Genomic DNA, 25,388 nt, shown 5'->3' with positions numbered 1-25,388 from the left:
CAGTGATCTCTTGGTTATTTAGTAGCGTATTGTTTATCCTCCATGTGTTTTTATTTTTTACAGTTTTTTTTCCTGTACTTGATATCTAGTCTCATAGCACTGTGGTCGGAAAAGATACTTGATATGATTTCAATTTTCTTAAATTTACCAAGGCTTGATTTGTGACCTAAGATACGATCTATCCTGGAGAACGTTCCATGAGCACTTGAGAAGAAAGTGTATTCTGTTGTTTTTGGATGGAATGTCTTATAAATATCAATTAAATCCATCTTGTTTATTAATGTGTCATTTAAGGCTTGTGTTTTCTTATTTTTTTCCTTTTGGATGATCTGTCCATTGGTGAAAGTGGGGTGTTAAAGTCCCCTACTATGACTGTGTTACTGTTGATTTCCCCTTTAATGGCTGTTAGCATTTGCCTTATGTATTGAGGTGCTCCTATGTTGGGTGCATAAATATTTTACAATTGTTATATCTTCTTCTTGGATTGATCCCTTGATCATTATGTAGTGTTGTTCTTTCTCTCTTGTAATAGTCTTTATTTTAAAGTCTATTTTGGGGCTTCCCTGGTGGTGCAGTGGTTGAGAGTCCACCTGCTGATGCAGGGGACGTGGGTTCATGCCCCGGTCTGGGAGGATCCCACATGCCGTGGAGCTGCTGGGCTCGTGAGCCATGGCCGCTGGGCCTGCACATCCGGAGCCTGTGCTCCGCGACAGGAGAGGCCACAGCAGTGAGAGGCCTGTGTACCGCAAAAAAAAAAAAAAAAAAAAAAGGTTATTTTTGTCTGATATGAGAATTGCTACTCCAGCTTTCTTTTGATTTCCATTTGTGTGGAATATCTTTTTCCAACCCCTCACTTTCAGTCTGTATGTGTCCCTAGGTCTGAAGTGGCTCTCTTGTAGACAGCTATATATGGGTCTTGTTTTTGTATCTGTTCAGCCAGTCTATGTCTTTTGGTTGGAGCATTTAATCCATTTACATTTAAGGTAATTATTGATATGTATGTTCTTATTACCATTTTCTTAATTGTTTTGGGTTTGTTTTTGTAGGTTTTTTCCTTCTCTTGTGTTTCCTGCCTAGAGAAATTTCTTTAGCATTTGTTGTAGAGCTGGTTTGGTGGTGCTAAATTCTTTTGCTTGTCTTTTTTTTTTTTTTTTTTTTTTGTGGTACGCGGGCCTCTCACTGCCATGGACTCTCCCGTCGCGGAGCACAGGTTCCGGACGTGCAGGCTCAGTGGCCATGGCCCACAGTCCCAGCCACTACACGGCACACGGGATCCTCCTGGACCAGGGCATGAACCCGCGTCCCCTGCATCGGCAGGTGGACTCCCAAGCACTGCGCCACCAGGGAAGCCCTTTTGCTTGTCTGTAAAGGTTTTAATTTCTCCGTCAAATCTAAATGAGATCCTTGCTGGGTAGAGTAATCTTGGTTGTAAGTTTTTCCCTTTCATCACTTTAAATATGTCCTGCCACTCCCTTCTGGCTTGCAGTTTCTGCTAAAAGATCAGCTGTTAACCTCATGGGGATTCCCTTGTATGTTACTTGTTGCTTTTCCCTTGATGCTTTCAATATTTTTTCTTTGTATTTAATTTTTGATAGTTTGATTAATATGTGTCTAGGAGTATTTCTCCTTGGATTTATCCTGTATGGGACACTCTGTGCTTCCTGGACTTGATTGACTATCTCCTTTCCCATGTTATGGAAGTTTTCAACTATAATTTCTTCAAATATTTTCTCAGACACTTTCTTTTTCTGTTCTTCTGGGACCCCTATATTCGAATGTTCGGGAGTTTAATGTCCCAGTGGTCTCTGAGACTGTCCTCAATGCTTTTCATTCTTTTTTCTTTATTCTGCTCTGCAGTAGTTATTTCCACTATTTTATATTCCAGGTCACTTTTCTGTTGTTCTGCCCCAGTTATTTCTGCTATTGATTCCTTCTAGAGAATTTTTCTTTTCATTTATTGTGTTGTTCATTATCGTTTGTTTGCTCTTTAGTTCTTCTAGGTCCTTGTTAAGCGTTTCTTGTATTTTCTCCATTCTCTTTCCAAGATTTTGGACCATCTTTACTACCATTACTCTGAATTCTTTTTCAGGTAGACTGCCTGTGTCCTCTTCATTTGTTTGGTCTGGTGGGTTTTTACTTTGCTCCTTCATCTGCTGCAAATTTCTCTGTCTTCTCATTTCATTTAACTTACTGTGTTTGGGGTGTCCTTTTTGCAGGCTGTAAGTTCGTAGTTCCCTTTGGTTTTGGTGTCTGCCCCCAGTGGCTAAGGTTGGTTCGGTGGCTTGTGTAGGCTTCCTGATGGAGGGGACTGGTGCCTGTGTTCTGATGGGTGGGGCTGGATCTTGTCTTTCTGGTGGGCAGGGCCATGTCCAATGGTGTGTTTTGTGGTGTCTGTGAACTTATGATTTTAGGCAGCCTCTCCGCTAATGAGTGGGGTTGTGTTCCTGTCTTGCTAGTTGTTTGGCATAGGGTGTCCAGCACTGTAGCTTGCTGGACGTTGAGTGGAGCTGGGTCTAGCATTGAGATGGAGATCTCTGGGAGAGCTCTTGCTGATTGATATTATGTGGGCCCAGGGGGTCTCTGGTGGTCCAATGTCCTGAACTTGGCTCTCCCACCTCAGAGGCTCAGGTCTGATGCCCGGCCAGAGCACCACGACCCTGTCAGTCACATGGCTCAGAAGAAAAGAGAGGAAAAAAAGAACGAAAAATAATAAAATAAAATAGTTAAAATAAAATTTAAAAGTAATAAAAAGAGAGCAACCAAACCAATAAACAAATCCACCAATGATAACAAGCACTAAAAACTATACTAAGTTAAAAATCAGAAACAAGTCAGTGTCAGACAGCAAACCCAAAGTCCACAGTTGCTCTCAAAGTCCACTGCCTCAATTTTGGGATGATTCGTTGTCTATTCAGGTATTCCACAGATGCAGGGTACCTCAAGTTGATTGTGGAGCTTTAATCCGCTGCTCCTGAGGCTGCTGGGAGAGATTTCCCTTTCTCTTCTTTGTTCGCACAGCTCCTGGGGTTCAGCTTTGGATTTGGACCCACCTCTGCCTGTAGGTCGCCCTCAGGCATCTGTTCATGCCCAGACAGGACAGGTTTAAAGCAGCGCTGGTTAGGGGGCTCTGGCTCACTCGTGCTGGTGGGGGAGGGAGGAGTATGGTAGTTATAATTGGAATGTGGGGCAAGCCTGTGGCGGCAGAGGCCAGCGTGACGTTGCAACAGCCTGAGGTGTGCTGTGTGTTCTCCCGGCGAAGTTGTCCCTGGATCCTGGCAGTGGCAGGCTGCACAGGCTCCTGGGGTGGGTGTGGATAGTGACCTGTGCTTGCACACAGGCTTCTTGGTGGCGGCAGCAGCAGCCTTAGCATTTCATGCCCATCTCTGGTGTTCGAGCTGATAGCCACAGCTTGTGCCTGTCTCTGGAGCTCATTTAGGTGGTGCTCTGCCTTCTGTGGGCAGACAGCGAAGGGGGATCCCCTCTCCTCGCGCACCCTGAACAATGGTCTCTTGCATCTCTGGCAGGTCCAGACTTTTCCCCGGACTCCCTCCTGATTAGCTGTGGCGCACTAGCCCCCTTCAGGCTGTGTTCACGCAGCCAACCCCAGTCCTCTCCCTGGGGTCTGACCTCTGAAGCCTGAGCCTCAGCTCCCAGCCCCCGCCCGCCCTGGCAGGTGAGCAGACAAGCCTCTCGGGCTGGTGAGTGCTGGTCGGCACCAATCCTCTGTGCAGGAATCTCTCCGCTTTGCTCTCCGTACCCCTGTTGCTGCGCCCTCCTCTGTGGCTCTGAAGCTCCCCCCACCCCAAGCCCCACCGCGAAGGGGCCTCCTAGTGTGTGGAAACCTTTCCTCCTTCACAGCTCCCTCCCAGAGGTGCAGGTCCCATCCCTATTCTTTTGTCTCTGTTTTCTCTTTTGCCCTACCCAGGTATGTGGGGAGTTTCTTGCCTTTTGGGAGGTCTGAGGTCTTCTGCCAGCGTTCAGTAGGTGTTCTGTAGGAGTTGTTCCACATGTAGATGTGTTTCTGATGTATTTGTGGGGAGGAAGGTGATCTCCACGGCTTACTCCTCTGCCATCTTGAAGGTCCCCCCCCACCAAATAATAATTCCAGTTATTTTAATATTTAATAATAATAATTCCAGATTTTACTGGAATAACATTTGTTCATTTGCTCTGGGTCCATTTTAGGGGAGAACACAGACATTATTTTCCCTGTAGGATATCACCAACAATTGGGGAAATCACCTATAAATCATCTTGCAGTAAACTTAGTAATAAATCTTGATAGTGTTTTGAGAGCAGTGAGAAGTGTACTTCTTTCTAGTTTATCCTAATTAACTGCTTGACACAACTGTATCGATGTCTGGCTCACATGAGTGGTTACTTGTTTCTTAAATACCTCCCTTCAGTGTTTTGGACCTATTCTGGGGATAGTCAAGCTCCTAGGCTTAACTGTTACGTTTAATAACTTTGCTTTTTCATGGCAAAGGAAGAATCAGAGCTGTGGGACGTTAATATATTAAAATAATTAAGGGAAAGTTGAAGAAGATGCAGCCTGTGTTTCAGTGGCCTCTGTTCTCACTCCTCATGGTAGGGCGTTGCCATGCTGCTGGGGGCCTGCTGGTTCTTGGGGGGCCAGGCCTCTGGAGGACGGGGCAGGAGGGCCACAGAGACCAGCCTAAATCTGACCCTCACTAGGGCTGCCCCTTGTCCTGGAGTCATGAGGGACAGCCCCAGGCTACCACACAGAACCTGTGCTCTTAGACAGTTTGACACTTGCCCCAGAGAACTGTGTTCCGCAGCTTTCGTGTTTGTATTTGCACCTACCTGCAGCCACTCCTACACTGACCTCTGGAAATATCACATCAGCTGTTCTTGAGACAAAACGCTGTTTGCTCATTTTCTTCTCTAGGCCCTGTCCCTTTGATGTTAAGTGGTGGATTTGGTGGAATCTGCCTCTGGCTTGCTGTTTACCCAGTGGATTGTATCAAATCCAGAATTCAAGTTCTCTCCATGTCTGGAAAGCAGGCAGGATTTATTGGAACTTTCATAAGCATCGTGAAAAATGAAGGTGAGTCTGCCAACTGCTGCAACAGGAGGGACGTATGGGGAGTGGTCATTCGGCCACTCGTCTTGTCGAAGTCGAGCAGGTGGGTCATCGCTCTCTTCCACCGCCTTGCTTTTCTAACCGTGTATGTAATTCACATTTGTGGATTTGTTTCCAGACCCCTTTCTTTAGCTTACTTCATTATTCTCAAGAATGTTTATTTATTTTGTTTATTTTTTGCTGTGTTGTCTTTATTGCTGTGCGCGGGCTTTCTCTAGTTGCGGCAAGTGGGCGCTACTCTTCATTGCGGTGCGCGGGCTTCTCATTGCGGTGGCTTCTCGTTGCGGAGCACGGGCTCTAGGCACATGGGCTTCAGTAGTTGTGGCTTGTGGGCTCAGTAGTTGTGGCTTGCGGGCTCTAGAGTGCAGGCTCGGTAGTTGTGGTGCACGGGCTTAGTTGCTCCACGGCATGTGGGATCTCGCTGGACCAGGGATTGAACCCGTGTCCCCTGCATTGGCAGGCAGATTCTTAACCACTGCGCCACCAGGGAAGTCCCCTCAAGAATGTTTAAAGCTCTGATTCCTAACCTTTGGGCCAGGATTTTGTTTCTAAATAGCCTGGTGGGAATTTTTAAAGTATGTGTTTTGTCTAAGAGGACACATGTTTCAGAGTTAGCACCACTTTTTTTTTTTTTTTTTTTTGGCTGCACTCTGCGGCATGTGAAACTTCCCCAACCAGGGATCCAACCCATTCCCCCTGCAGTGGAAGCGTGGAGTCTTAACCACTGGACCACCAAGGAAGTCCTGCACCACTTGTTTTAAACAATATCATCAGGAGATGAGCTCTAACAGCATATCAGTAAGGCATTTAAAAGAACGTACATCCTTAATGATAAGACTTCTGCAATGAGAAAGGCACTAAGCAATTTCTGAAGGTGATTTGCTATCAGTTTTTAGTTACACAGGTAGATAAAGACTTTTAGTGTTTGTATAAAGCCAATTTTATGCCACTAGTGAGTAAAGACCTGTCCTTCCAGCATCCACTATACGTCTTAAAACTTGGATGTGCACTTTTCTGTCTTGATTTTGAGAGAAAGCGAGCACAGTAACAGCATGCAGAAATTGCTTTAACCCCAAATAGAGCACAGACATCTTATGTATTACTAACAGTAACCCCTTTTAAATTTGCATTACACTTTGTAGTTTTCCAAAGTACTTACACCTCCCTTATCTGCCTGGATCTTCAGAACTGCCTTGGGCAGTGCTAACACTAGAAACAGGTCTTCCACATCAATGTCAGTGCTCTGTGTTCTGGCCCAGTGCCTCGTGGTCCTCGCCCCCCAGGTGAAGCTGCGAAGTTGCTGCCGTCCGTGGCTCTGTGGCTGCCTCCTGTCTGCCCACAGGAGGCCCCCTGCTCTGCCTGACCTGCTTACCAGGAGGTAACAGGCACGGGATCGGTGACTGTACCCGGAGCCTCACCAGCTCTGCTGGCAGACCTGCCCTCGCCCTTGTTTCTACTAGTCTGTCTAGTTCCAGTAGTCCAGGGAAACCTGTTCCATCGCTGCTGGGGTTCAGCGCTGTTGTCTGGATCTGTAACTGTAAAAATATCTGTGCTGTGTGGGTTCGTGCGATATGTCCAAGGAGGGGAAGCTCAGTCTTTGGTCACCCTTTTGTTTTCTAGGAATAACGGCCTTATATTCTGGACTGAAACCTACCATGATTCGCGCGTTCCCTGCCAACGGGGCACTCTTTTTGGCCTATGAATACAGCAGGAAGTTGATGATGAGCCAGTTTGAAGCATACTGAAGTGTTCTGGCAAACCTTGATCAAAGTGAAGCTGTTTGAGGACTGCAGTTCTCAGGGTTTCAAGGAGTACAAGACCAATGTGGAATTTTTTGATTTTGTGGGAAATTTTTTTTTGTCTTCCATTTTTCTACCTTCTACCTTAAACTTTATAGAAGAGCTTCTCTTTTCTATTATATAATTTCTGCCCATAATTGTAGTGAAGTGGAAAAGTTGCTGCTCTTGTCCTTGGTGGGACATACAGGGTGGGCTGCTGGCCCGAGGTACCTAATCTGAAAGGCTAAGTAGAGCTATCTTAAGGGCTTTTGCGTAAACCTGTATGTGTACATGCGGTTTAGGTGGTTGTGTTGTGAGTGAAGCACAATTTAGTTCCATGTTTAATCTCAGATCTCACTAGAAAAAACCAGAGGTAACCATGTTTCAGGAGGATGGTTATAAATGCTTCATCCATGCTAGATGTGGGTCTCTTTTAAAATCTACTTAGCACATACCCTGTAATAAGTGGTTAAAGTTTTTAAAAAGTTTTCCTGTGGTGCTTGAAAACTAAGGCGTCCGTCTAGATTCTAAAGAGGAGAATATATCTGCATAGTGGTGTGGCTTCCATGTTCTTGATTTCAGTTTCAGAGTAAGCATCCTGGATTTTCCCAAGGTGCTCCTCTGTGGAAACAGTGCCACCCATCTTCTTCCAGGTGGGATCCCATTCCACGCCCGGACATATTGTTGGGTGTGGCCCAGAGCCTTTGGGAAGCAGCACGGCCCTCGCCTGTGCCAGCCCCTCCTCCTGTCCCAGGGAGCTTGTCTCTGCTGGGCTCGAGCTCGAGGCAGGGGCTGAGGGGAGGGGCCTGTGGTGCTTTGTGAAGACTGTGGCTGACAGCTGCCCTGAGCTGCTGCCTCTGTGTCCGGGCCTGGGCGGGATTCCAGGGAAGTTGTCGGACCACCTTCGGGCTGCTGATCCACTTTGGACCACGCCCTCCTTGCCTCTGCCAATCGGAAGCCCTTCCAGGGAGCAGAGTGCCAAAGCCAAGAGAGGCCCTGGCTCCCCGTCTGGGGACAGAGTGGTGCTTGTGGGCAAAGCGGTCTCCTTTCAGAGGGAACCAGAGTGTCGTGCTTGCACTCCCCGTGAGTGGTGTCAGGGCTGAAGTTTGTCTCGGGATCCCTCACTCCTTGCCACGCTGGAGCCTTTAATATGGGGTACTGGCTGTCGTGAATTTCAGTGATGGTGGTCTCTGGGGTGTGACTTAATAAATCAATGAAGCAAAGGTAATTTCATTAAACTGTGCCGTAGGTATGCACTACTAACAAACCCTGGTTCACCTGACTCCCGTAGACTTGGGATGGGCAGCTGTTCCCTGGCCGTCCGGTTTACGTGAGCCCTTGTCACCAGTGAAGTCAGCCGCCTCGTTCTGTGCTGCCCCGAGACCCCCCAGGCCTCTAATAAAGAGCTCTTAATCCGCCCCTGCGGCTGACGTGTTAATAATGGTCCACACTGGTATGTCCCCCCTTGTTGGCAGGACGGAAGCGTTGTGTGTGAGGCCTCCAGTTTCCATAAGTTTTTGTTCTCCCTGCAGCCTCGGTGGTGACTCCGGCCAGAAGCCAGAGAGGGTCGGGAAGGCCAGCTGCTGGCAGACGTTTAGCGGAGGGGGGATGCCCGGTGTTGTGCCCGACGGGCTCCAGAGCTATGCCTGGTCTTCTGTTTGCCTTTTTTTGAAAAGCAATTTTTCTACCTTACTTTTGTCCGTACTTAAATGGTCAGCAGCTACTGAGTGGTGCTTCTTCTGAACAGGCCTGGATTGAAGCAAAAATAGCAAATGGGACTGGCTTCCCCCAGGAAGTGACCTGCTCCAGAGCCCACCGGGCCCCTGTTGTCTAAGCCCTGTTGGCAGTAGGTCTTCTCACGTGTTGTCCTGTAAAGATTTAACTGAATATCTTCAACAGAAACTGTCTGAGGCAGGTAAGAGTGAGTGGGAGTAATGAATGGAAACTTGAGAGTTGTTTTTTTTTTAACGTTTCATTCTGTTTGCTTAATTCATGGTTTAGTATTTGAGTACAGTTTGTACCATTTCAAATCTGTACTCCGGACAAAAAGAGAGTAACTTGAAATACCGTGTTTAAAGAAATTCTCGTGTTCTATCATTAAATTTGCCTAATAGTTGACGATATGATTTAAGTACTTTATGTGCTAAGAACCAACTGTCAGGAATGTTTGAGTTATGTATGGTGATATTTCAAGGTGATGGTTTTATTGCAACGAGCATTGTTTTTTTTGTCAGCAAGATTCCTGATGTACAATAACTACTGATATAAATGCATATTCTGTATACACTGCAGTTGCGAAACGTGGCCCACTAGAATTACTCTCCCTCCACCAGGCTGTGTATGTGATGTGACTGATTTGGCAGGATGCCATTCTATTTTTTAAAATAAACTTCTGGATATCAAGTTTTCCAGGTCAGTAAATTCTATTCAAGAAAACCAATATCGTTCTGATATATTATGATCTAAGTTCCTCAAGTTGTTTAACGAATTATTTGCACGGGGTTCTAGGAAAGCGGCCCTGCTGGAGGCCCTGAACAAGTTCTTTATGAGCAAAAGCAGAATAGTGTGACAGCTCATAATTGCCAGAAATTTCCATCCATTTTGGAGGGCTACGGAAGACTTGAAACCCCCAACTGTAATTTCCTTTATTTCAAAAAGCAAGATTCTGAAAAACTGGGGTTTCCCAGCTTTTGCCAGTGTTAAAGGTAGATCTTACTCCTCGCTTTTTTTCCCGTTCACCTAGGCCTGCCCGCTGATCTGCCCTCCACGGATTACAGCTGCAGGAATTTTAAAGGAGATAACCTGGGCTGCCACAATACATTTCTGTAACCCAAATTACAGGGATAATGTAGTCATAACATGGAAGGCGTTTGAAAGGCTGTGTCTCCAAGAGCTCTTCCCCCAAGGGGAGTCAGATTAAGGGGAGTAGAATAACCTTTGCAGCTGCGCTCTTTGGGGGCTATTTTGAGGGGGAGAGAAGCCCCTGCATGGCCTTCCACGCCACCACGCTGGCGGCTCGGGGCTCTCCTCCCATCCCTGCTAGGTCGGCACCCACCCACCCTTCTCTATAAACTGTTGCTCTAGTTTCCCTTAAAAAATACTGACTGTGGCAACCTCCAGACCTCGTGGGGCTGCCAACCCAAGTGGCCAGTGGTTAGTGCGCTGTTACAACACTGCTTAGTTGGAATGGTCTGTCCCAACCCCCCAAACCCTATTTTTTTATCGTGTGCTTTTTGCAAAGTGCAAGGTTTTTCAGGAACGAGCAGTCTGTGTTTTAGCAGAGGCACTGGTTCTCATCGTTTGCTACTTTTCATTTCCTGGTCAGTTCAACTTGGGCTAGATTGTTGAGAGCCTTGCCAATAAAAGGAAAATCACTGAAATAGTAAAGCCAACATAGAACTGTTTTCAAAGACAATTACGGCCTTAAGATAGTGGCAGTGAAAGTACTTAGAATAAAGTAGCACCTGGTACCAAAGAGAAAATGATTCCCTGTGGACACAGGACTAACCAGTGTCTATAATGAAAACTTGACCTTACTTCAGAGTTCCCCAAGCTTAGGTGAAGCTGGTTGTGAGCAGGGGTGATGGGTTTTAAAACGATCTTTGCTGCCATTCTGCTGCTCGTTAATAGTTTGTAAATCAAGTAGAAGAAGGAATTAGAAATCACTTTTCTAACAAAAATGAAAACCAAAGGAGGGAATGAATACTTGTCCAAAAAGACATAAGTAAATAAACCCACAGTATTGGGGGACAGTCACAATTTTTAAATATGTTATTTTGATAGGAAAGTTTTATTTCTGAGTTGTTAAGTGATAACTAACGTTCCCGGGTACTGTTTCAAATTTATCTCAATACAAATGAAAACTGTGACATATGTTCTTTCAAAAAAAACTATTGCCATTGACATTCTCTTTTGTATATATTTAATAGAGTTCTCAAGGACATATGTATATATATGTAAATATATCAGCAAGGAAATAGGTTTAAAAGATATAAATAGGTAGCAAGGATTGGGAAGAACATGATTCTAGCCTAGAAGGGGAACTACACTTATACCAGCTACAACTTAACGTCATCAAAATATACCTCGACTGCGAACTCTGGACGGTAAATTTTCCATGCTTTTGGTTTGTGGGGATTATCCAATTCACTTCTTGAAAGATAAAGCCTAGAATAGAAAAAAAAAGATTACATTTTATTGTAGGGCTAACAGAAAAGCCATGCTGTAGAACAGCCTTGTTAGAGCTTTAAAAAAACAAGCCTTGCTGGTCACCATCAGTCTCGACCCCTCCCCTGCATCTAATTAGCTTTCAAAGACCAGCTCTCCCACTTTCTCTCTTAAGACACAAAAATATCATGACCTTCAGTAACAACGTGTCACTGATCCTTTTAATACTGCCTTTTATGGAATTAATATTTAATAAATTAAATTTCTATATGTGATAAATCAGACTAGATGTGTATTAAAACCCAGTAATAACAAGTGTCTTTTAAATGATGAAGTTGGCTTTTTGGGTAAATTAAGTCTCATAATAAAAACAGCTTTACCAAGGAGTATGGAAATTCACACGTTAAACCTTCAGAAACTATAAAAGTGAGGAGAAAAGTGATTTAGCAGGTTGCTTCTCTAATATGAACATGGTGTTTTAAGGGAAAAAACTGTGCCCTTTGGCAAGAACCACTTTTGAGAAGTAGTACCAAATGAAGTTCTACCTAGATGTCTATTTGAGGGACTTTGCTCATGTTATAAGTCAAAGTTTTCTATCTGTATACATCCAGGGGAAAAAATTGGCAAAAATGTTCCATCAAATCCAAAGTTCACTCTCAATATCCACTAAATGTGTGTGCATTGTAGGTGTTTAGGCTAGGTTTTTATTTACTGTCACCTTAGTGGACTTGAGGTGGGATTAGATGCAGTCTACATTTGAAGAAAAGGCTAGGATTGTATGTCATGGGAACTGTCAGTTCATGGCACATACAATGATAACCACTTCTTCAAAACTCTTTATGGTTTTGTGAATATTATCTTTCCTTTTGTATTGAATGGTATGGTGATACCAATCTCAAATTTTCAGCACCACAGAATAGACGATGTGGAGACCTTCTAGATTTAGGAATGAGTTTCAGATATGATAGAGGTTCTTTGGAATACTCTTCAAATCAATTACTTTTTAGTTATAAGAAAATCAGTTTTAAATGGGAGACCATTAATTCTTTGAAAGCTGTCTTCACTGATACTTACTGTGTCTTATAACTTCTGCCCTAGATGTAAGTGTGTCAACCACCTTTTAAACTAGCTGAAGCCTCCCTGGATGACACCTTCCTGTGGCATAGAATTTGGTGTTGGTCAGTCATCAGTAAATCAACACATACTGAGGACCTGCCATATTCAAGGTACTGAACAAACTCATACTAAACTTGCATGGGAGGGATTTGTTGCCACACTCAAGATCTGCTTATAGTATGTTTTATAACGCAGTCCTATGGCATGGACCTAGAGGATAATGCACCAGTGGGTCTCAAGAATAGCCATATTTTTACAATCAGAGAAGAAAAGGAATCCAAATCAGAAAAGAAGTAAAACTCACTATTTGCACATGACATGATACTATACATTGAGAATCCTAAAGATGCTACCAGAAAACTACTAGAGTTAATCAATGAATTTGGTAAAGTAGCAGGATACAAAATTAATGCACAGAAATCTCTTGCATTCCTATACACTAATGATGAAAAATCTGAAAGAGAAATTGAGGAAACACTCCCATTCACCACTGCAACAAAAAGAATAAAATACCTAGGGATAAACCTACCTAAGGAGACAAAGACCTGTATGCAGAAAAATATAAAACACTGATGAAAGAAATTAAAGAGGATACAGATGGAGAGATATACCATGTTACTGAATTGGAAGAATCAACACTGCGAACATGACTATACTACCCAAAGCAATCTACAGATTCAATGCAATTATCAAACTACCAATGGCATTTTTCACAAAACTAGAGCAAAAAATTTCATAGTTTGTATGGAAACACAAAAGACCCCGAATAGCCAAATCAATCTTGAGAAAGAAAAATGGAGCTGGAGGAATCTGGCTCCCTGACTTCAGACAGAGCTACAGTAATCAAGACAGTATGGTACTGGCACAAAAACAGAAATATAGATCAATGGAACAGAATAGAAAGCCCAGAGATAAACCCATGCACATATGGTCACCTTATCTTTGATAAAGGAGGCAAGAATATAAAATGGAGAAAAGACAGCCTCTTCAAGTGGTGCTGGGAAAACTGGAGAGCTACATGTAAAAGAATGAAATTAGAACACTTCCTAACGCCATACACAAAAATAAACTTAAAATGGATTAAAGACCTACATGGAAGGCCAGACACTATCAAACTCTTAGAGGAAAACACAGGCAGAATACTCTATGACATAAATCACAGCAAGATCCTTTTTGACCCACCTCTTGAAACTTACTTAAAAGCTTCTGCACAGCTAAGGAAACCATAATCAAGACCAAAAGACAACCCTCAGAATGGGAGAAAATATTTGCAGATGAAGCAACTGACAAAAGATTAATCTCCAAAATATACAAGCTCAATATGAAAAATGAAGCTCAGTATCAAAAAAAAAAACAACCCAATCCAAAAATGGGCAGAAAGCCTAAACATTTCTCCAAAGAAGACACACAGATTGCCAACAAACACATGAAAGGATGCTCAGCATCATTAATCATTAGAGAAATGCAAATCAAAACTACAATGAGATATCACCTCACACCAGTCAGAATGGCCATCATCAAAAAATCTACAAACAATAAATGCTGGAGAGGGTGTGGTGAAAAGGGAACCTTTTTGCACTGCTGATGGGAATGTGAATTGGTACAGCCACTATGGAGAACAGTATGGAGGTTCCTTAAAAAACTAAAAATAGAACTACCATATGACCCAGCAATCCCACTACTGGGCATATACCTGAAGAAAACCATAATTCAAAAAGAGTCATGTACCACAATGTTCATTGCAGCTCTATTTACAATAGCCAGGACATGGAAGCAACCTAAGTGTCCATCAACAGATGAATGGATAAAGAAGATGTGGCACATATATACAATGGAATATTACTCAGCCATAAAAAGAAATGAAATTGAATTATTTGTAGTGAGGTGGATGGACCTAGAGTCTGTCATACAGAGTGAAGTAAGTCAGAAAAACAAATACTGTATGCTAACACATATATATGGAATCTAAAAAAAAGAAAAAAATGGTTCTGATGAACCTAGGGACAGGGCAGGAATAAAGACACAACATAGAGAATGGACTTGAGGACACAGGGAGGGGGAAGGGTAAGCTGGGACGAAGTGAGAGAGGGGCACGGACATATATACACTACCAAATGTAAAACAGATAGCTAGTGGGAAGCAGCCTCATAGCACAGGGAGATCAGCTCAGTGCTTTGTGTCCACCTAGAGGGGTGGGATAGGGATGGTGGGAGGTAGACGCAGAGGGAGGGGGTATGGGGATATATGTATACATATAGCTGATTCACTTTGTCATACAGCAGAAACTAACACAACATTGTAAAACTATTATACTCCAATAAAGATGTTAAAGAAAAATAGCCATATTTTTTAAATAACCAGATCACAATAAGGAAGGCAATGAAGAACAGTGACTCAAGGATTTTTTGGCTTCTATAAATTGGGCTTATGGCAATTAGCAAAATACTTGTCATTACCTCTTACATAGACATTCGAGACTAAGCTGTTTCTACTAGATTATACCATAGCCATACCTGTTATTTTGTATAAAAGATGTATGGAACCAAAAGAAAAATGGACAGTCGTCATAGTATTTAGGAAGATCCTAAAAAGACATGGTTAAAAAAGAAAAATTAGTTCTTCGTATCCATTTTACTGTGAAAAATAATCTTTCCAAAGGGATTAAAATTCCGTTATTCATCTGTACGTTCATCAAATAACTGTAGCTATTGAATATGCAGCACTTACCATCAACATTATACTCAAGGCACCAAGACAGAGACTTTGAGAGATTGCTGTTCCTTTCTCTTGCCATTTCTAGCAAAATTTTCAAGGAAATGTATTTTCTCTGATATTTATAAATTTAGACACTGGTCTTTTAATCTGGTTTGGATAGTGCTAAACAGAATCTACTAAGGACCTATGTCTATTTCTGCCCCAATAATATCATCTGTTCCTACAAGGAGCAGCTACATTGGATAATTAACCACGATTGATGATGACAGAAATACCTACGATTTCTGAAAGTGCTTTCATCTCATGACCCTCGACAACCACAAAGGCCAGAAATCACCAACATCCCCTTGGCTAGCGCCCCTACACCAGTGCTTCTGCTTAGAGACTCCTGATTAAGAGAATTCAGACTGGCTCAGTTATTCAAGGGGAGCTATCCCAGCCACTTGCTTCAACACATGTACCATTTCAAACTTAGTAAATTCTCCGCCAACAGGGAGCAAGCAGGGGATGCAGGCGGGCACAGGAAATAAGCTTTAAATTGAGCAAACACAGTTACATGTTGGCAGTTCTGGTTGATGATTTAATAGGAAAATGAAACTACTGGGGCTTAGAAATTTGCTATATACAGAATAATCAGACATACATTTGATAACTGGTCAGCATAAATTATACTGTAATGACAATGGCAGATATTCTTATTTTTCATAAATATTGGATTAAATATGCTATTTTAAATGAATTATCAATTGAGAGGAAAGCAAAATCTCCCTCACTTTCACGTATTTTATAAGTTATGGGGAGCAATGTGTTTTAAAGATACAAACCCAAAATATGATCACTGCTATGTAGTTTATAACTTTATTTTAACATCCGGGTTTTTGTATTTTTTTCTTATTTGAAAATTAATACATGTAAATTGTATACAATTTAGAAAACAAATGAGCAAAAATATAATTACATATTTTCTTTTTTAAAAAAAAATTCGATATAGAAATCTGACTTGTTTTGTCTCCCCATCCCTGACTAGGGGTTGACATCTCCTATCATCTCCCTTGTTGGGAACTGTAGCAAAGGAAATCCCAAACCAGAATCATTCAGAAAACTAGACAAGATTAGCAGCATAAATTGTTTCTTGATTACTCACCGAAGAAGAGAGAAATTTCACTTTCACCTCATCATACAGAGGTGGACAGTTGGATAGATTAATTATTACTCTGTCTGTTTCAGCATCATGAACTATCTGTGGATGAACACATGGAATTCAGAATTATAAACCTAACTGATGAGACAGCATGTTCACTTATGGAGGCTTCTTCTATTTAATCAAGTACTCTTGGTCTCATAGCCCAATGACTACATGTATAAATGTTAATATTTATTTCTATAAAGTTGCAATACTGTTAACATTTTTAACAGGCCATCGTGGTTGAGGGCTATGGTGGAACACTTGAAAAGCAAAGTATTCAATTTTCTGTTAGACTTTAACCAAGTAAACAATAGTGTTGAATGTGTGTCACCTAATTTTCATATGTTGGGAATACATAAGAAGCTCAATTTTAAAGCTAGTATGTGTACTTAAAAAGCAATGCCTAGTTGCTCACATTTTATCAAAAATGTGTTTGCTGATGGGGTCATAGGCCTTGTCTGTAGCAGACTGCTGGATGGAGTGACCAAAGGTAGGCCAAGTTTCTGGAATGAACGACTTTGAAGCTATACTGATTACTTGTTACGGATACACCCTTGTATGATAATGACACCCACAGTGAGAAAGGTCTATGCTAGGCCCTGGGAAAAATACAAAAGCAAGTGAAGACTCCGTTGATGCTTCAGGGAGTAAAACACATCAATAACAATAACAGAATAGCATAGAACTACGTGTTAAGCTGTATGATGAAGACTAAGGGTGCCGTTGTGTGCTTCAGGGAGGCTAACAGGAGGCGTAGAATGAGAAAGTGTCACCGAGGAGGTAGAAACTGAGATGGGCATGGAAGGATCTGTATAAATGAAGAGGAGCACTGAGGCAGGATCAAGACAGTGGAGTAGGAAGATGCTCCCACGGACACCCCAAAACTACAGCCACGTGTGCAACAGCTCTCTCTGAGAATGACCTGAAGACCAGCAGAACAGCTCTCCTACAACTAAGGATATAAAGAAAAAAACACATTGAGACAGGTAGGAGGGCAGAGATGTGGTCTCATCAGGACCCGTACCCCCAACATGGCTACCCACAAACGGGAGGGGACCTCACAAACACGGAGGTTCTCCCTGAGAGGAGTTTGAGCCCCACGTCAGGCACCCCAGCCCTAGGGACCTGCACCAGGAAGATGAGCCCCCATAACAACATCTGGTTTTGAAAACCAGCAGGGCTTGTATCCAGGAGAGCTGTAGGAAACCAAGACTCTGCTCTTAAAGGGCACAAATTCACTCACTTTGAGTCCCAGGACAGAGGCAGTACTTTGCAAAGTGCCCAGGCCACATGTGAAGTACATTCATTAACTTTAGGGTGAGTGCCAAAGTGGGGGAAGAAACTGCCTCTGGGGAACAAAGTGCTGGCGGGCATCATTTAAAAAATTCTCCTTCTACCTAGGCTGGCCCAGCACTGGCAGGCACCATTTCAAAACATTTGCCATCTGCCTTGCTAACACCACTCACCCCAACCCCAGCATTCCCCTGCAGACCTGCCCTGCCCAAAGCAGCTCCTCCCAGCTGCCACCCCTCCTGCCATATCCAGTGGGAGTCCTTGGCTGGTATAGTCCCCCTCCTCCCAGGGTGGGAGCCAGCCCCACCCACAATTGTACCTGCAACTGTTGTGGTTGGGCCCCACAGCCAGCCACACTGGGGCCAGCCTTGCCCACCAGTGAGTGCGCAGCAGCTGTGGCCAGGCCACACAGGCAGCTGGCTTGGGGGCCAGCCCCTTCCACTAGTGTGACTGCATCATCTGTGGCACCATGCAACAGGAGGGGCACACGCAGCCCACATAGAAAACATCCCTGGCTCTGGTGAACAGCAGGGATTGCTCTTCTGGGCCCCACAGGAAACCTTCTACATAAGGCCACTTCTTCAAAACCAGAAGATGTAGCTCATCTACCTAATACACAGAAACAAATGAGGAGACAGGAATATGCTCCAAATGAAAGAACAAGACAAAACTTGAGGATAAGAACCAACGAAATGGACAGAAGTAATCAACCTGATAAAGTGTTCAAAGTAATACCCATAAAGATAGATACTCACCAAACTTGGAAGAAGAATGAACACAGTGAGAACTTCAACAAAGAGATATAAAAAAGGACCAACCAGAGCTGAAGAATACAATAACTGAAAGGAACAATACAGTAGATGGAATCAAGAGCATATTAGGCACAAAAGAATGGAAAAACAACTAGTTACGTACAAGGGAACCCCTATAAGACTATCAGCTGATTTTTCAGCAGAAACTTTACAGGCCATAAGCGAGTGGCACAATATATTCAAAGTACTGACAGGGAAAAACTTGTAACCAAGAATACTCTATCTGGCAAGGTTATTGTTCAGAACTGAAGGAGCAATAAAGTTTCCCTGACAAGCAGAATCTACAGGAGTTCACCACTGAACCAGTCATACAAGAAATGTTAAAAGGACTTCTTTAAGAAAAAAAGAAAAGGCCATTACTAGAAATCAGAAAACATGTAAAAGGAAAAATCTCCCTGGTAAAAGCAAACATATAGTAAAGGCAGTGGATCAACCACTTACAAAGGTTATAAGGTTTAAAGACAAAAGTTGTAAAATCAACTATAACTACAATAATTAGTAGGTATACAAAATCAAAAGATGTAAAATGTATCAAAAACATAAAACGTGGAGTGGGGGTAGTAAAAATGTAGTGTTTTTAGAACGATTTGAACTTAAGTCATCAACTTAAAATAGACTGCTATACACATAGGCTGCTATACACGAACCTCAAATTAACCACAAACCAAAAACCTAATATTGAGAAAAATTAGAAAAAGGAATTCAAACATAATGCTAAAGAAAGTCATCAAATTCCAAAGGAAGAGAGCAAGAGAAGAAGGAGCATAGAACTGTAAAAACAACCAGAAAATAATTAACAAAATGGTATTTAGTACAACCTATCAATAATCACTTTAAATGTAAATTCTTCAGTCAAAAGACATAGGGTGACTGATGGATTAAAAAAAAAAACAAGACCCATCTATATGCTGCCTACAAGAGATTCACTTCTGATCTAAAGACACACAGACTGAAAGTGAAGGGATACGAAAATATATTCCATGCAAATAGAAACAAAAATTTGGGGTAGCAATACTTATACAAAATAGACTTTAAAAACAAAGGCTGTAGGACAGCTACATGTAAAAGAACATTCTCTAACACCATGTACAAAAACTCAAAATGGATTAAAGACCTAAATGTAAGACTGGATACTATAAAACTCCTAGAGGAAAACATAGGCAGAATACTCTTTGATGTAAATTATAGCAATAATTCTTTGGATCTGTCTCCTAAATCAAAGGAAACAAAAGCAAAAATAAATAAATGGGACCTAATCAAGCATATAAGCTTTTGCATAGCAATGGAAACCAATGACAAAATGAAGAGACAACCTACTGAATGGGGAAAAATATTTGTAAATGATATGACTGATAAGGGGTTAATGTCCAAAATATATAAGCAGCTCCTACAACTCAACATTTAAAAAAAAAAGGCAAAAATGGGCAGAAGACCTGAATAGAGATTTTTCCAGAGAGGACGTGCAGATGGCCAACAGGCACATGAAAAGATGCTCAACATTGTTAATCATCAGATAAGTGCAAATTAAAACCACAATGAGATATCACCTCAAACCTGTCAGAATGGCTATCATCAAAAAGACAAGCCTCTTCAATAAGTGGTGCTGGGAAAACTGGACAGCTACATATAAAAGAATGAAATTAGAACACTCCCTAACACCATACACAAAAATAAACTCCAAATGGATTAAAGACTTAAATGTAAGACCAGACACTATAAACTCTTAGAGGAAAACACTCTTTGACATAAACCACAGCAAGATCATTTTTGACCCACCTCTTAGAGTAACAAATAAAAACAAAAATAAACAAATGGGACCTAATGAAACAAAAGCTTTTGCACAGCAAAGGAAACCATAAACAAGATGAAAAGACAGCCCTCAGAATGGGAGAAAATATTTGCAAATGAAACAATAGACAAAGGATTAATCTCCAGAATATACAAACAGCTCAAGGAGTTCAATATCAAAAAAAAATCCAGTTAAAAAATGGGCAGAAGACCTAAATAGACATTTCACAAGAAAGGCATACAGATGGCCAAAAGGCACATGAAAAGATGCTCAACATCACTAATCATTAGAGAGATGCAAATCGGAACTACAATGAGGTCACCTCATGCCAGTCAGAATGGCCATTATCAAAAAATCTAGAAACAGTAAATGCTGGAAAGGGTGTGGTGAAAAAGGAACCCTCATGCACTGTTGGTGGGAATGTAAATTGATACAACCACTATGGAAAACAGTATGGAGGTTCCTTAAAAAACTAAACTAAAAACTAAAAATAGAACTACCATATGACCCAGCAATCCCACTACTGGGCATATACCCTGAGAAAACCATAATTCAAAAAGAGACATGGGGGGCTTCTCTGGTGGCGCAGAGGTTGAGAGTCCGCCTGCCAATGCAGGGGACGCGGGTTCGTGCCCCAGTCCAGGAAGATCCCACATGCCGCGGAGCAGCTGGGCCCATGAGCCATGGCCGCTGAGCCTGCGCGTCCAGAGCCTGTGCTCCGCAGCAGGAGACACCACAGCAGTGAGAGGCCTGCGTACCACAAAAAAAAAAAAAAAAAAAAAAAAAAAGAGACATGGGGCTTCCCTGGTGGTGCAGTGGTTAAGAATCTGCCTGCCAGTGAAGGGGACACGGGTTCAAGCCCTGGTCCAGGAAGACCCCACACGCCGCGGAGCAACTAAGCCTGTGCGCCACAACTACTGAGCCTGCGCTCCAGAGCCCACGAGCCACAACTCCTGAAGCCCAGGCGCCTAGAGCCCGTGCTCTGCAACAAGAGAAGCCACCGCGAAGAGAGCCCATGCACTGCAATGAAGAGTATCCCCTGCTCACTGCAACTAGAGAAAACCCATGCACAGCAACAAAGACCAAACAGCCAAAAAAAAAAAAAAGCATGTACCACAATGTTCATTGCAGCACTATTTACAATAGCCAGGACATGGAACCAACCTAAATGTCCATTGACAGATGAATGGATAAAGAAGATGTGGCAATATATACAATGGAATATTAATCATAAACAGAAACAAAATTGAGTTATTTGTACTGAGGTGGATGGACCTAGAGTCTGTCGTACAGAGCAAAGTAAGTCAGAAAGAGAAAAATACTGTATGCTAACACATATATATGGAATCTAAAATATATATATATATATATATGGTACTGATGAACCTAGTTGCAGGGCAGGAATAAAGAGGTAGACATAGAAAATGGACTTGAGAATATGGGGGGGAGGGCAAGGCTGGGGTGAAGTGACAGTAGCATCGACATACATACACTACTGAATGTAAAATAGTTGGCGGGTGGGAAGCAGCGGCATAGCACAGGGAGATCTGCTGGGTACTTTGCAATGACCTAGAGGGGTGGGATAGGGAGGGTGGGAGGGAGGCTCAAGAGGGAGGGGATATGGGGACGTGTATGCATATGGCTGATTTGCTTTGTTATGCAACAGAAACTAACACAGTATTGTGAAGCAATTATACTCCAATAAAGATTTAAAAAAAAGAAGACAACCAATGTTGGCAAGGATGTGGAGAAAAGGGACCCTTCATACACTGTTGGTGGGAAAGTAAATTGGTGCAGTGACTGTGGCAAATAGTATGGAGGCTTCTCAAAAAACCAAAAAATAGAGCTATCATGTGACCAAGCAATCCACTCCTGGGTATGTATACAGAAAAAAACCCCACTAATTCAAAAAGATACATGCACTCCAATGTTTATAGCAGCATTATTTACAATTGCCAAGATATGGAAGCAACCTAAATGTCCATCAACAGATGAATGGATAAAGATATATATATACACACACATATATACCACACAGTGGAATACTACTTAGCCATAAAAAAGAACAATTTGCTATTTGCAACAACATGGATGGACTTTGAGGGTATTATGCTAAGTGAAATAAGTCAGAGTAAGACAGATACTGTGTGATATCCTTTATATGTGGAATATAAAAAATAAACTAGGGAATATAACAAAAGAAACAGACTCACAGATATAAAACAAACTAGTGGTTCCCAGTGGGAAGATGGAAGGGGGAGGGGCAAGATAGGGGTAGGGGACTAAGAGGTACAAATTATGTATAAAATAAATAAGCTACAAGGATATATTATATAACACGGAATATAGCCAATATTTTATAATAACTGTGAATGAAGTATAACCTTTAAAAATTGTGAATCACTATGTTGTACATCTGTAACTTATATAATATTGTCCATCGACTATAATTCAATTTAAAAAATCCCCAAAAATAAAACCAATTTTTAAAAACAAAGGCTGTGGGAGTTCCCTGGTGGCACAGTGGTTAAGAATCTGCCTGCCAGTGCAGAGGACACAGGTTCGAGCCCTGGTCTGGGAAGATCCCACATGCCATGGAGCAGCTAAGCCCACGTGCCACAACTACTGAGCCTGCGCTCTAGAGACCACAAGCGACAACTACTGAGCCCGCAAGCCACAACTACTGATCCCACATGCCACAGCTCCTGAAGCCCACGTGCCTAGAGCCTGTGTTCTGCAACAAGAGAAGCCACCACAATGAGAAGCCCGTGCACTGCAACAAAGAGTAGCCCCCACTCGCTGCAACTAGAGAAAAGCCATGCACAGCAACGAAGACCCAATGCAGCCAAAAATAAATAAATAAATAAATGTATACAAAACAAAAAAAGGCTCTAACAATAGACCAAGGAAAAAAAGCATTACATAATGATAAAGGGTTCAATCCAACAAGAGTATATAACACTTGTAGATATTTATGCACTCAACATAGGCATACCTAAATAGGTAAAGCTAATATTAACAGACATAAGAGAGAAATTGACAGTAATACAATAATAGTATGGACTTTAATATCCCACTTACAGCAATGAACAGATCATCCAGGCAGAAAGTCAATAAAGAAACTGGCTTTAAATGACACATTAGACCAAATGAACTTAATAAATTATAAAAAACATTCTACGCCCGAACAGCAGAATATAATTCTTTTTAAGTGTACATGGAACACTCTTCAGGATAGATCACATGTTAGGCCACAGAACAAGTCTAAATAAAGTTAAGATTAAAATCATACCAAGCATCTTTTCTGACCACAACAGTACCAAACTTGAAATTGACTATAAGAAGAAAACTAGAAAAAAAACACAAACACATGGAGACTAAACAACATGCTACTAAACAATCCAATGGGTCACTGAAGAAATCAGAGAAAATTTTAAAAATACCTTAAGACAAATGAAAATGGAAACACAACATTCCAAAATCTCTGGGACACAGCAAAAGGAGTTCTAAAAAGCAAGTTCATAGCAATACAGACCAAACTCAAGAAACAAGTAAAATCTCAATCTAACCTTAGCCCTAAAGGAAGTAGAAAAACAAAGAAGTCCAAAGTTAGTAGAATGGAAAAAATCATGAAGATCAGAACAGAAACAGAGATTTTTTTAAAAATAGAAAAGATAATTAAACTAAGAACTGGTTCTTTGAAAAGATAAACAAAACTGACAAACCTTTATCCAGACTCATCAAGAAAAAAAAGGGAGAGGGCCCAAATAAATAAAATCAGAAATGAAAGAGAAGTTACAACTGATACCATAGAAATACAAAGGATCATATGAAACTACAGCAACAAATTAGAAAACCTAGGAGAAATAGATAAACTCCTAGAAACACACAATCTTCCAAAACAGTCAAGAAGAAATAGAAAATCCAAATAGGTAGATTTCTAATAATGATATTGAATCAGTAATCAGAAAACTCCCAATAAAGTCCAGGACCAGACAGGTTCACAGGTGAATTCTACCAAACATTTAAAGAAGAGTAAATACCTATCCTTCATCAAAATATTCCAGACTTGGGGCTTCCCTGGTGGCGCAGTGGTTGAGAGTCCGCCTGCCGATGCAGGGGACACGGGTTCGTGCCCCGGTCCGGGAAGATCCCACATGCCGCGGAGCGGCTGGGCCTGTGAGCCATGGCCGCTGAGCCTGCGTGTCCGGAGCCTGTGCTCCGCAACAGGAGAGGCCACAACAGTGAGAGGCCCGCATACCGCAAAAAAAAAAAAAAAAAAAAAGACCATATGTAACAAACCCACAGCTAATATTATACTCAGTGTTGAAAAGTTGAAAGCTTTTCCTTAAGATCAGGAACAAGACAAGGATGCCCACTCTTGCTTTTATTGAACCAAGTATTAGAAGTCCTAGCCCCAGCAATTAGACAGTAAAAAGAAATAACACGCATCTAAATTGGAAAGGAAGAAGTAAAACTCACTATTTGCTGATGGCATGTACTATATATAGGAAATGCTAAAGACTCCACCAAAAAACTTCAAATAAATGAATTCAGTGAAGTTGCAGGATACAAAATTAATGTATAGAAATCTGTTGCATTTCAATACACTAATGATGAACTATCAGAAATATAAATTAAGAAACTCCCATTTAAAATTGCATCTAAAAGAATAAAATAATTAGGAATACGTTTAACCAAGGAAGTGAAAGACCTGAACTCTGAAAACTATAAGACATTGATGAAAGACGTAAATGTGACACAATTAAATGGAAAGGTATACTGTGCTTATGGACTGGAAGAATTCATATTGTTAAAATGTCTATGCTACTACCCAAAGCAATATACAAATTCAGTGTAATCCCTATTAAAATACCAATAGCATTTTTCACAGAACTAGAATCCTAAAATCTGTGTGGAACCACAAAAGACCCCAAATAGCCAAAGTAATCTTTAAAAAAACAAAACTAGAGGTATCAGTTTTTCTGACTTCAAACTATATCACAGAGTTATAGTATTCAAAACAGTTGTTACTGGAACAAAAACAAATACATAGATCAATGGAACAGAATAGAGAGGCCAGAAAAAAATCCACACACTTATGGTCAATTAATCTACAACAGAGAAGACAAGAATATACAAAGTGGAAAAGGATCTCTTCAATAAGCAGTGTTGGAAAAACTGGACAGTTAACATGCAAAAGAATGAATCTGGATCACTACCTTACACCACATATGACAATAAAGTTAAAATGGATTAAAAATTTGAATGTAAGACCTGAAACCATAAAACTTCTAGAAGAAAGCACAGGCAGTCAGCTCTTTGACTTTGATCTTAGTGATACCTTTATGGATCCGTCTCCTCAGGCAAGGACAACAAAAGCAAAAATAAACAAGTGGGACTACATCAAACTAAAATGCTTTTGCAC

At 41.6% G+C, this 25,388-nt stretch overlaps 2 protein-coding genes across 3 annotated transcripts in view; one reads left to right on the top strand and one right to left on the bottom strand.

The window, feature by feature from the left end:
- Nucleotides 1-9,285, top strand: part of SLC25A15 (solute carrier family 25 member 15) — a 43,184-nt gene extending 33,899 nt beyond the window's left edge. For both annotated transcript variants that reach the window (XM_049701085.1, XM_049701086.1), the window contains 2 exons: nt 4,910-5,068; nt 6,725-9,285. In XM_049701085.1, coding sequence (XP_049557042.1) covers nt 4,910-5,068; nt 6,725-6,849 — 284 coding nt within the window. In that variant the 3' untranslated portion in view covers nt 6,850-9,285. The remainder of the gene's footprint in view (nt 1-4,909; nt 5,069-6,724) is intronic.
- A 1,523-nt stretch (nt 9,286-10,808) lies between these two features.
- LOC101286035 (phosphatidylinositol 3,4,5-trisphosphate 3-phosphatase TPTE2) overlaps nt 10,809-25,388 on the bottom strand; it is a 61,011-nt gene continuing 46,431 nt past the window's right edge. Inside the window, exons 17-19 of the mRNA XM_049701084.1 lie at nt 16,025-16,120; nt 14,679-14,749; nt 10,809-11,049 (exon numbers count right to left, since the gene is read on the bottom strand). Of these exons, the coding sequence (XP_049557041.1) occupies nt 10,941-11,049; nt 14,679-14,749; nt 16,025-16,120 (276 nt within the window). The 3' untranslated portion in view covers nt 10,809-10,940. The remainder of the gene's footprint in view (nt 11,050-14,678; nt 14,750-16,024; nt 16,121-25,388) is intronic.

This window comes from Orcinus orca, chromosome 18 (assembly GCF_937001465.1).
Source record: "Orcinus orca chromosome 18, mOrcOrc1.1, whole genome shotgun sequence".
NCBI lineage: Eukaryota > Metazoa > Chordata > Mammalia > Artiodactyla > Delphinidae > Orcinus > Orcinus orca.
Note: the sequence above shows the minus strand (reverse complement) of the source record. Positions and strands in the feature narration are given on the sequence as shown.